Source organism: Hippocampus bargibanti, linkage group LG01, assembly GCF_051943395.1.
Source record: "Hippocampus bargibanti isolate YZ-2025 linkage group LG01, ASM5194339v1, whole genome shotgun sequence".
Taxonomy (NCBI): Eukaryota; Metazoa; Chordata; class Actinopteri; order Syngnathiformes; family Syngnathidae; genus Hippocampus; species Hippocampus bargibanti.
Genome location: NC_142734.1, coordinates 6,420,911 through 6,434,136, shown reverse-complemented (window position 1 = coordinate 6,434,136; position 13,226 = coordinate 6,420,911). Strand labels below are relative to the sequence as shown.

At 40.8% G+C, this 13,226-nt stretch overlaps 1 protein-coding gene across 1 annotated transcript in view; it reads right to left on the bottom strand.

Moving 5' to 3' along the window:
• Nucleotides 1–13,226, bottom strand: part of LOC148902880 (chemokine-like protein TAFA-2) — a 64,781-nt gene that overhangs the window by 26,378 nt on the left and 25,177 nt on the right. The window contains exon 2 of the mRNA XM_089020345.1: nt 9,636–9,736. Coding sequence (XP_088876471.1) covers nt 9,636–9,735 — 100 coding nt within the window. The 5' untranslated portion in view covers nt 9,736. The remainder of the gene's footprint in view (nt 1–9,635; nt 9,737–13,226) is intronic.

The following is a 13,226-nucleotide window of genomic DNA, read 5'->3' as shown; positions in this document are numbered from 1 at the left end:
TGAGAATGGAGTTTATACTGTCATGAAACTTGGCATGCTGTCTGGCGGTGGCACGGCGATGAATTTTTGGCTCTACAATTTTTCAATATGGGCAAATGAAGTAAGTGGCAATTGCAAGACAGCCAAGATGTTTGCAGATGGCAGCAAAATATATATATATTTTACAGTAAACACCAAGATGGCCAACCACAGGCCTCGCGCTTGCTTCTCATTGTCATCAGCATCAATAATATAAACATTTAAAACAATACTTCCATCTACATCAGATAAAATCCAATCAGAGTCCAACCCCTGCTGAGATCCAGTATGCCCGGCACCCTCAATCACATTTGACAGGCATTCTCTATTACAAGGGTGTCAAACTCATATTTTGCCGTGGGCCACATTGTAGTTTCCTCTCGGGGGGTTGTTATGAATTTGGGGAAGCCATTAGAATGTTTAACATTACATGTAGAGTGGACAAAAAAATTAATGAATAACTAGTTTTTAAATTTGAAGTAAAAAACAATGACTGTTATTGTGATTTGACAATTTGAAATTCATCTTCGGACTTCATCATCATGGAATTTAACAAGTTTGATTTGCTTTCGCAAATAAAATGATGTGGCGGGCCAGATTTGGCCCCCGGGCCTTGGCTTTTATACCTGTGCTCTATTAATTTCTAAAAATACATATACATGTAAATAAGTTAAAAAACATGCATAATTTTAATTGTATTTGTAAAATTGTAAATTAGTGCAGTACCACTGTATATTATTTCATTATTTCATTGTGCTTATTATTAGATATCTGTATATTAAATTAGATGTTCCACAGGATATAGTGACGTCTTTCACTCATTCAAAGCCAGATGATGTGCAAAAATGTGTCCACTCCAGTGCCAAGGTTTTTGTAAGTTTCTCTTAGAATCTCTTCTTTCCTCAGAAAAAAAAAGTTAATTCCTAAGTTATATGGGTCTGGAGCTATCTGAGCTTGAAATGGGGGCGACTGGACAAAAGGCAAATGCCTCGTGGGAGGGAAAAACATTGCCAGAGGTCTGACTGAAGCTTAAAATGCAACCCCGTCCAAGAAAAACCAAAACCCGAACAAATTCGGGAATGGCGTTCCACGTCATGCTTTTTCAATTATCGAATACATTCGGGAATGGCAGTGAGTGAGTTTATAGGTTCTACAGTGTATGGTGTCTATTATGACATATATTTTCTGGCCAGATAAAAGGAAGACTGCATTAAAAACTGAGCCGAAGGGAAAAACAACAATCCTACTTGATAGATGGCTCTGGGTAGTTCCATATACTGTATTTGGTCGAATCTACGATTGCATGCAGTGCCCCAAAGTTCCCCGCATAATCAATATTTCATTTCGATGCCAGGGGGAAAACGAGAAAAAAAAGGCAAATTTTCCCTAAGGGGACATTGGAAAAATTGAGCATGTTTGATGATTTTCCTGTCAGGCATCAGAAGCCATCAACCTCGTGTGCGCTTCATTTGTTTTTTGCCACGTCATTGTTCCACCGTTGCAAGTCGATGAGCACTTTTAGCAGTTTTGCATCAAACACATTCGATGTCTGCGAAATGGTGCTGTTTGGCTTTTGTTGGTGTCCAAGTCATCGCACATTAACACCCGCACGGCCTGTCTCACTTGAGGCTGTTCAGCTGCCTTGTTTTTCCGCTTGGGATTCATTTTACATGTGAGCACAGTAATGAATTAAGCTGTTCTGCCTTCATGGAGTGCAGGTCTAAATACCCGACAATACACAGGGAGCCCGATGCCTTATTTTTGCTCTGCAAAAGTGGCCATAACCAGTAAATAATTGAAAGAGATGATGTGGAATCACCAAAAAAAATACATGAACTTCAACTGAACTTCAAGTGCAAGCTGTTGTCAGGAGTTGACAAACGCAGACACGCTTGAAATGTGAAGTGTACCAATGTGAATATGAATGAGTTGGTTAAGGCAAGACTCAGACTATGAGCCAATATTGAGCCTTCTGAAAAATGCAACTTGTTGTGCTTTTTTTGCACCTGTCATGGGCAGTATTTTCCGCTATGTTCAGCGGTAAGGTCGGCGCTGTTGGACTGTCTGCGGCTCGATGGATGCATGGCTTGAAGAGCCCGCGATGAGAAGAAAGGAATGCCACCACAGAACATATGTGGAATTGTCGTGGCTTGGAATTGAAACGGATTTACGTGGGACGGGAGATCGGAGACAGTCTCTTTTCATCAAAGGATGTTAGAGCTTCGTTTTTGGCTTTCAACATTTAGCTTGTAGCAGACGTGCACATTTCACCATGACGTCCCTGATCCACTAGTGAAAAGGATACTTTGATCCTCTCCTCTTTCATCTAAAACTGCTTCATAGACAAAGAGGGTGCAAAAATGCTTAATATTGAATGACTGTTTGTGTCTTTTGTGTTGAGTCACATTATTTATTTAGTTTGTTGTTGTTTTGACTTCAAGATGGTGCCACGAGAGTGGCTGCCTTTTCAGCAGACCCTGTATTTTGTTTTTATACTTCTTCCTTTCATTTCCTCTTATTTTCATCACTTTGCTGCTGTGAAATGTAAATGTCTCCACTGCGAGACTAATAAAGGCTAATCCAATCCAAATCCAATCTCCTGGCAAACTCTTCTTACAATATTACCCTGAAAATGCTGCAGAAATTTTAACATGTACATTGGTAACCTTCGCTAATAAACCAGGTTAAAATTACTACTACTCCAGATACAAATGTGTTTGTACCAATCCCCATGTATCACCTCAATACCTTACTGGCCAGGGTTTTGTAGGATCCCGGGGCAATAAAAAAATAAAATAAATAAGCACAATAATGTGCGATAACATGAGTTTTAGTGATGAGTGGAGAGATGGTTCCGCAGACTAAAACGCAAATTGGTACATATGACAATTCCAAATTGAGCAGTGGTACTTTCACTGGCATCTAAAATCAGACCTGCCCATTGTGATGAATGGAAATGCCGCTAATCTGTTCCAACCTTACATAAAGATGAAGGGGTTGGTTGCAATTCCACAGTCAGCTGCAGTCACAGGAGTCCTTTTCGGACAGTGGCTCAATATTAGGAAAAATTACTGAGTAAGTGCCTCTTGTTTGGACCAGTAAATCTAGTGGAAATATTTTTAAGTGCTTGTGTGTTTGTCAGCTTGAAACTTTCTCATTTTTTATTTTCAGTGTGAATTTTTTATCAAGCCATATGGAGTCGCGGGAGTCATGGCGTGGGAAAAGTGTATCTTAAGTGAGGAGCAGCTTCTTAAGAAGGCAGACAACCTGTCTCCAAACATCACATTAGAGAGCCTGTTTGACGATCGAATATGTGTGGGTCTGTGTGCATGTGTTGCTTCCTCCATGTGCGCTTGCCAGGCGATGTTGCTCACTGATTTACCTGATGTGAGAATGTCTCATCTTCCCATAAACTTTGTCTCTGCAGTTGGAGTTACCTTGAAGTGGTGCCTGTGAGATGAAATGCAGGTTTTTGTGGCCCATCATCACAGATGTAATACGGAGATTGGGGGGTTTGAATAAATGAGCCCACAGCATGTGGGAAAGTGATCAGATCATCATCCTTCTGCAAGTCCAGGTCAAGCTGTTCTGACAAGAATGAGCAGAGGCCCAAATTTGACATCTCAGATATTCAACCTCTATCTCAGGGGTTCTCAATCAAGCTGAAGGCACCGAATCCCACCGATTTCATATGATCATTCACCAAACTCTTCTTTCGATGACTGTGCCCACTAACTGCAGACTAGACTGAGGGGTGGACCTCTGCGGCAGAGGTTCCGCCAAACCCCAGAGACCCAATATCGAACCCCTAGGGTTCGATCAAACCCAGTTTAAGAACCACTGCTCTAACTGCTTCAAGTCTCAGCTGCACTGTACAGTCGTTTGGCATCTGCCGCAGAGTTGAGTGGTTCTAAGTTCGAATATTGAGAGGCTTTGATCCCGTGACTCTGGGTTTTCTCAAGGTTCTCCGGCTGACTCCTACTTCAAAGAAATGCTCCATCTTGTGGTGGCTGGATGTCAGCACACTCAAAAAAGTGTTAAGTGACTTTTTGTGTAATTACACTGAACACATCTATTTTGTCATTGCCTTTCTCGCTGTCCATAAAAAAATCAAGAGCAATAAGGTGCTCATGTTGTGTGCAAAATGCAACGTAAGCACATTCTGATGATGGAGCATCAGACGTGGAGTGACCTCAGGGACGGTCTTCGGTGATGAACTGATGACATTTGTTCCCGTCCGTACGCGAAGCTATAAATGGATGCTGTTAATCCTCAGTGACAATCGGCCATTCATCCATCCATCACCTGAATCATTTCTCATCACGAGGCTCACGAGCATGGAGTGTATGTCAGCAGCATAAGGGGTACACCCTAAAAGGAATACAGAGACATGGCACGCATTCACACAACCAACTACGATATTGACCGCGGCGTTAGTGATGAGCTAAATCCGAAACTGACATCAGCAAAACGTTTTATAGCATCTAAAATACCCAAAACGTGCAGGCTGGTATTTTTATTCAAATGAAAAACACCAATAAAAATGACTTCAAGTCTCCCAAAACTACTTCAAAATGATCTGAGTCAGTAAATTAGTCATTTTTGTAACCTTCTGCTTCAATTCAATGGATACTTCCTGTGTTTACACCTGAGTTTCAGTTTCAGAAAGTCGCACCCCCTTGTTCGTGACGTCACACCAATACGTCTTGCCTTGCTCTAGAATCAAAACAATGGCTTCAGATTCGGAGGAGATGCTTTCTTGTTCATCATCCAGTTATGAATATGATTCAAATAGTTCTGAAGAGGAAAGCATACATGTTTGCGATCGATTAACGAAGTAATTCCGTGTCATTTTGAGGCATCTGGATGAAATGTAGCGTCCTAGAAAATGTACAAGATGGCGCCAAAGCTCCGTTGGGAATAGGCTGATTTGTATGCTGGGAATTAGTGTCACCTCGTATGAAATAGTAGTCTCGGTGCAACACACAACGATTCCCCATCACGTTATTTATGTGTTTTCCTTCTAATTTCGCCATCAACTCAAAGTTTTCAGACCAAACAAAGTACCCAAAATGCATTGTGTGTAGCTTTCTCAGTCAGGGGCGTTCCAGACGTGACGTCATCGGCATCGTCATCAACTCGAAAACAAGACTTCCTGAATACTCAGCGCGAGTCTTAAAAGGTAAAATATAACTATATGCGGTGGAATCTTTGTAAAGTAGAAGCTCAGTAGAAGTAATTTGAAGTGATTTTACAAATTATGGACACAACTTGTCCAGAGGTGTCGGTTGTCCTTTCAAGAGAACATTTCTATACTCTACCCAGTGTAACTAGAAGCTGGAGAACATCGAAGGTCATCTTTTGTACCATAGAACGCAGGCTTATAGCTTTTTGCACATTGGTTGACATAAACTCCAATAAAATGTTTGAATAAAAATAATAACAATCTGGCCCTGCTCTACTCACCCGCTCTGTGGAGGTGAAACCTCAATGTGTGTGGAGAAACAAGTGCATTGAGCGGTTGTGACAATTAAACACAACAAAGACAAGCAATTCACATGAAGGGCAGCCTGTGCATAGCCTGATCACCACACGAAAGCCAAAGGCAGAGCTTAACATTTGCCAGCCATCACTTTCAATCATCGAAGGTCAAACGAAACATACAGTAAAGCCTGCTTAAATAACACTCTGGGTTCCTCCTCTGGTGATGGTGTCAATGCTTATTAGTCATTTCGGTCAGATGTTGTTTTGGGTCTGCTTTGGTTTTTGGGTTTGTTGCCCATGAGGAGCAATCTTCAAATGCCATTTTCAGGAGAAATTGTGGTGTTTGCAACAAACGCACAAGGAGATCAAACCTCCATGCACGGACTCACAGTAAAAGTAAGCAAGCCTGACAGCACTTTTTGTCTGCAGGTGCCATTTGGGCCTTTTGTTTCTTAAATAGAGTTTTTTTTATATAAAAAAACATTAGTTTGAAGGGGTGGGAGGGAATTATTCACCTTAATTAACATAATGCAGATGTAAAAGATGTAAGATTGGTTTTACTTTCTAGCCAGAGTCGAGGTCTGACCGCCAATTTCATCCAGAATTAAGTACCTCACCATGTAATGCTACCAATTTCAGCCACTCATTTTTCAGGAGAGAAACATTCCTACTGGACTCTCCGCACCTTGCCCACCACCTTTTCCAGCAGGCTCTACCAATCCATGCGCACCAAATACAGCAGACATTTAAACAGTTTCTGACCCCTAGCCATTATCTCACAGTTGTTCCCTTAGAGGTACATTTTACATTAAGGGATTAGATTAGATTAGATTAGCCTTTATTAGTGTCCTCCATACTGATTTGTCTTTTTGTATGATGATAATAGTGCAGCGTGTTCTACCAGAGACAAATTCCTTGAGTGTTCTACATACTTTGGCCAAATAGGATTCTTATTCTGATTCTAATTTAACTTGCAGATGCACAATGTCACAGCAGAGGGATTTTGAGCCAATTAAATCAGAATCAGAATCAGAATACCTTTATTCGTCCCGCAATGGGGAAATTTGCAGTCCACAGCAGCAATTGAAGAGGGATGGGGTTGGGGTGGGAGTGAAAGGATAGAAAACAAGATATTCTAAGCATAACAAAATAAAAATGTCAACTGTATACTGTGCAAATGTAGATGTGCAAAAACCGTTCTATAAACAAGACTGTACATAGTGCAGAATCAAGAAATGCATTAAAATGCACAGAAGAGGTGAAAAATACCTTTCCGGGTCATAGGTAAGCGATCCCCCCATGCCAACCAAGCAATGGAAATACAGTGTAAAGCAAGGGTGTCAAACTCATATTTTGCCGCAGGCCACATTGTACTTATGGTTTCCTCTTAGGGGCCGTTATGAATTTGGTGAAGCCATTAGAATCTCTTCCACATACTACATACAGAGTGCACAACAAATTAATGAATAACTGGTTTTCAAATTTAAAGTAAAAATAACGACTGTTATTGGGGTTTACATGGAACAATTTTAAATTTTGGCTCGAAAAAAGGGCGCAGAAAATCCTACTGGAACCTCCGCACCCTGCCCACCACCTTTTCCAGCTACTCCCCTTAGGCAGGCGCTACCGATCCATGCACACAAAATCCAGCATACATTTAAACAGCTTCTTCCCACAAGCCATTAACTTTATAAACAGTAACCCAAATATAACTTTATAATGCCTCTTTGCAATTTTTTAATGGTGATACTAGTGCAGCGTGTTCTACCGTGTGTTCTACATACTTGGCAATAAAGATGATTCTGACCATGGAATTTACCAAGTTTCATTTGCTTTCGCGGGCCGAATAAAATGAAGTGGAGGGCCAGATTTAGCCTTGATTTTGACACCTGCGGTATAGACTACAAACATTGTGTTTTATGACATTACTTACATAATTTCTGGTGTACCTGTGCATGGAATAGTGAATCTTCCGGTTAAAAGCAACTCCTTCCACGTTTTCATTGACTGAAACTCCTTCTATTTATGGATTAAAAGGAGTGAGACCAAACAACTTTTTGTCTGCGGGGAGAATCAGACTGCAAGGAGTCCATATGCTAAATCCCCCCCTAGTGTATGTGGGACGGGGCGGGGAGGAGTAGCCAACTGCCTTTTTATTTTGTGTGTGATGGTCAAGTGCTTACTGAATTTGCTAGCATCTTGCGCTGTGTCGGCACCTTTCAAGCTAAATCATTGCTCCAACCGCACACAGAATTCCTATCATTGAAACATATGGGAAAGACACACAACAAAAGGTCATTTTTAGCAGGACACAGGTGATCACGATGGACCCGGGGGACAATGATATCCAGTCCCCACATGAGACATAAAGTAGAGAAGAGTAATAGGCCTCCGGGCTCAATTAGACTTGTGACTCAGTCGCTTGGCTCATACGAGACTGATATCATGCAAGGAAGGATTTCAAAAAAGTGAAGGCTCATTGCTCAGTGTCAGTCACAAGCTACCAGCGTTTTGGAGACTCATCCTTCCCGCGACACAGTGTCACTTCCATAATTGAAGACCCGTTTTGTTGGGGTTACTCATGTCCCGTTACTGGCCCATTTTAAGATGGTGCTTCTTGGAAAGATGCCTCAAAAGCCTCATACGTCATTTTGAATACCGACAAGTATTATGGGACCTTAGCAGGTTCAATTTTTAAATATAGATAAAATCAATTGCATAGTGACAGTGGAACTGTGCGTGGCACCGGCTGTTCTGCAGAGAAGACGCACAAAGTGGTTTTTTTTTTCATTGGCTTGCATGAGCCTGGCAGTTTTAAACTTGTAGACCAACTGCATTTATTGTTTAAGCATTTTTTTTACAATTACAAAAAAGCTAAATAATTCAAGTCAGATACCGTGACTGCCAACCCTATGTCCTCACAGAAATATTCATTGATCATTTTTGTGTATTGCAAACATTCATCCATCCGTTTTCCAGACCACCTTATCCTCATTAGGCTTGCAGGGGGTGCTGGAGCCTGTCCCAGCCGTCTTCGGGCACTAGGTGGGGGACACCCTGAATTGGTTGCCAGCCAATCGCAGGGCACATAGAGAGAAACAAACCATTCACTCTCACACTCACACCTAGGGACAATTTAGAGTGTTGAATCAGCCTGCCATACATGTTTTTGGAATGTGGGAGGAAACCAGAGGGTCCAAGGGAAGCCGGACCAGGTCTTGAACTCACGACCTCTGCACTGTGAAGTCGGCGTGCTAACTGCTTGAATACCCGTATTGTAAACATTGGCAGGGAAAATGTGAGATGCATACAGGCTGAACAGGCACTTTAGTACAGAATCAGATCTACAGTGGATTTAGCTTTAAAAATGTGCATCTTTTCGCAACATTGAATGCAAATTCAAACCCGTGGAGGACACAAGATTAAAGGTTTTTGATATTTTTGGGCAAAAACCTCCCTATGTCCAAATATGGTCATGTGAATTATTTTGACCTGTCTCAACGTATTCTATTAATTTTACACATTTAATCAACGTAAGGTGGTGACAATCGCTTCAGAGCAAAGGCTCTTGAAAGCTCACCTGGCTGAGAAGCGATGTAACAAAAGTGAATTGCTTTTGAAAAGTCTTTGCTAATTTTTGTCTTGTCTCTTTTCACCGTTATCATAAATGACCAAAACCAATTTGAATAATGCGGTGTTGTATTAAATGACGGAACGTGATTTGGTGTGGTGTTGTGTTCTGTGGTGTATGCCATCGCAATTTATGGTCGATTGTCAATTTGAATTATGCCGTGTTGGGCAACTCAAGCGAGATTGTAGTTTTGTTTGATTTGTGAACGCTAAGCCAATCAACGGTGGCCTATGTCCAAAAGCCATCTGGCTTGAAATGTCGTGAAGGACTTCTAAATTTAAAAAATAAGCATCAATGCTGGTCCAGGTATTTTCTGCTGAAAGTTAGTCACTCCTCCAACACACCCGATTTAAATGATCGGGATCGTTGTCTGGCACATGAAGATCTTGCTGATGAGCTTTTTGGCTTTTTGGTGGAGGGCAACATCAATCTAAGCGAGACAAAACACTGGCGCACAAGAGCTACAGTTTGACACCTGTACTTGGAACACAAGCCATCCTACCTGTGTGACTCCTGTGTGCATGAGTGAGGGAGGCCAGACAAAGTGACAGCAGTAGACTCCACACTCCGACTCCGCACATACAAGGGCCTCGTTCCCGCATTCTGCCAGAAAAGAGGAGGGGGCGGGGGGTTACATGCATACTTAATCAGAGACATAGACCAATGCGGTGAGATCAAATTGTGATAAATGTAGGTGAACTCCCTTCTACTTTTATGCCTTTGTAAAGCACACATGCATAAAACATGAAGTGCTGGAAGAAAATGGTGAAGCATACCAGGGCAACTCATCTCAGCGAAATGAAAAAAAAAACAACATGGAAAAATATTGTTCTCTGCTACAACGTTCACAAGGTCGATACGACTGAATGACAATGTTAAGATGAGGAGATGGAAACAAGGAGATAGAGGGTGAAGGCTAAAGGGATGTTGTGGAAATCATTCTTTCATTTCCCGTGTTTGCAGGCAAGTGGAGCACCCGGTCAACATCAAAAGCGGAGATGAGCTAGATTCTGTTGTGCTCCTTTTTCTCGCCCTATGTGTGTGTGTGAGTGTGTGTGTGTGTGTGTCTATAAATGTGAATGGCTGCAAATAGCTGGCTGGCATCTGCTAAATGAAGTGCTCCATCAACTCAAACCAAACCCATTTTATTGCCTTCTCAGAGACAACACAAGCAGTACTATGTAAGCTCTCAGTCGTACAGGAGTGGTCCATCGATGAAAAGGATGAAAAGGATTCTTCAGTCGTCATATGTACTTCTTTGAAGGTGTCTTTGAAGCTAATCTGATTACTTCTTCAGGAAGTTGTTCACAGCTCCCCCCAACCTTAGAGCAGGGACCTATCAAACCAGAGGTCTGGCACCGCCACCTCTGTCCACTAGGCATATATATATATATATATATATATATATATATATATATATATATATATATATATATATATATATATATATATATATATATATATATATATATATATATATATATATATAGAGAGCCAGAGCTACCAGCACAATTTTAGTTAGCTGACGAAGCTTTTCGGGTGAGGAGCTAAACGTCTGACACCTTCAAAGAAGTATAGATGACGGCTGAAGAATACACAAGCAGTACAAAAAAAGCCTATGATTCCAAATTAAATAAACCAATCATATTTTACGTAGAGGAAATGTTTTCACACTGAATCATCCTAGCCGCTATGATGGAGGAGAGGTTGCATCTCTTACACTGTATGTACAGTACAGACACTCCCCTACTTACGAACTTTCAAGTTACGAACAACAGTACATACACACACACACACATATATATATATACAGTAAAGTCTCGTTATATCGATATTCAAGGGAGTCCGAAAAAATATCGATATAACCGGGACTATCGATATATCCGACCCTGTTTGCATGTAATTTTCTCCGTGCGTGCATAGAAATGGTATCGATATAACCAGGACTATCGATATATCCGATATCGATATAACGAGACTTTACTGTGTGTATATATATATATATATATATATATATATATATATATATATATATATATATATATATATATATATATATATATATATATATATATATATATATATATCCAGTTGTACATGTACATATCTTTATAGAGCATATATTTTATTAAATGCTTATTTTTCAGTACAAACCAATACAGGTTATTTGTACAAGCCTTAACCATAAACATTAAACATACTTATACCTTATACATAAATTGCATGTAAAATATAGCACTGAAGCAACTTACGAACAAATTCACCTTAAGAACGACCATTCGGAACGTATCTCGTTCGTAAATTGGGGAGGGTCTGTACTCAAAAGAAGCATACAGAAAGTGGCAAATGTTTCTGTAAAGGTGTTGAGCCATGATGCCAAGTGGCCAAAGCATTTTGTTCATTTCCAACAATGTGGAAAAAAAAATGTGCAAACACTAAAGAAACAAACTTCTTTCGTCAGCGCTGGAAAATTATTTGATTACTGTGAACTTGTTGATATTGCCACGTCGTTATTCAAAACTACTGGAGGTAGACAAAGGAAAGGCATCGGGGGCCATTCCATCAAATTGGTTCAAAGGAAATACTGTACACATAAATCCATTGCAAAAATTGCATGCGTATTGAATAAAATTTGAATTACAAACATTTTGAACTAGACGGGACTCTAGAACACTGGAAAAATTAAATATAGACTTAACCAAGAAACAGTGCTTATCCATCCATCCATCAAGCCATTGATCCATCCATCCATTGTAATAATAATACATTTTATTTCAAAGCTCCCATTGACGCTTTACAGTCACAGACAAGCATATATACTATAATAAATAAATTATCCGTACTGCTTAATCCTCACAGGGTCGCAGGGGGTGCTGGAGCCATCTTGGGGCACTAGGCGGGTGTCAACTTCCCTTTTGCGACCAACGAGTTGCAATGTTGGGCCCTGCCTGCAGCTGCACAGGTTTTGGTCATTATAATCACTGGCAGTTAAAATGGCCCACGGCATGACCACTCAGCGTCAGGTCGTTTGTTTCACCCTGTCAGGTTTGTTTCGTCTTGTCATGTTTTATTTATGGTTTCGTTTTCTATTTTGGACCATTTTATTCTGACGACTGTTGTTTGAGATTTTGTTCCCTGCTAAATTTACTTTACACAATTTGTCAAATACACCCTCTTTTCTCCCTCCTGTCTGCATTTTTGGGGTCCACCACACCACGTTGCACTCGTGACAGCGGGAGACACCCTAAAACTCAATAATCTGTGGGTCCTGGAATTTGAGGGAAAATTACAATAACCCTGGCACTGGAGTGGACACATTTTTGCACATTGTCTGGCAGTGAATGAGTTAAACTTCTATTCACTGTCGTAACGGCCCTACGACGGAAAACGTAACTCCACATTTTGACACCCTTGTTTTCATTACTGCTGTGATCAACATTGTGGGATATTTTGAGAGAATGGATACAACTTAAATGTAAATCTAATTCGTCTGGTTTTTTTCTCAGACCTTTGGGAAGTCAAAAGATGTCAGTCCACTTTTAACGAGAATGCATACAAACATGCATGCCAAAAAACAGTGTGGGGATATAAAGAGGAGGCTGACAATGCTCGTGGTGGGGATCCATTCCAGCGGGACTAATTAAAGCAATGGAACAGACTGCATAACTCATCAGAGACCAACACACATTCTCCAACTCTGTCTCTATTTCTCTCTCTCTCTATCTCTCACACACACTCTCTCTCCATCTCACTCATCCTCCTATTTTGCTCCTGTGAGTTGGATTAATGAAAGTAACATCATGCAGGCTTGTAAGAGCCACTGCTGCTTTATTGCCACCATTTTGCCTGGCAGACATCATCAAGCGCTGTCGACTTCCCTATGTGACATCTATCAGAAACACCTGAGGAAGCGCTACAAAACATCGTCGACACATGCCGCTGTAAACAATCATCAAAAGATAATGTCCTTTGTGCGTAGTGAGTAAAAGGTTTTGTGTGTCAGAGTCGAAGGCCAGTTTGTGTGTGATTCAAATCCACACTAATTAAGTCAATGATTCTCCATTTGCCTCTCTTTTTTCCGTGGCCGTGACAC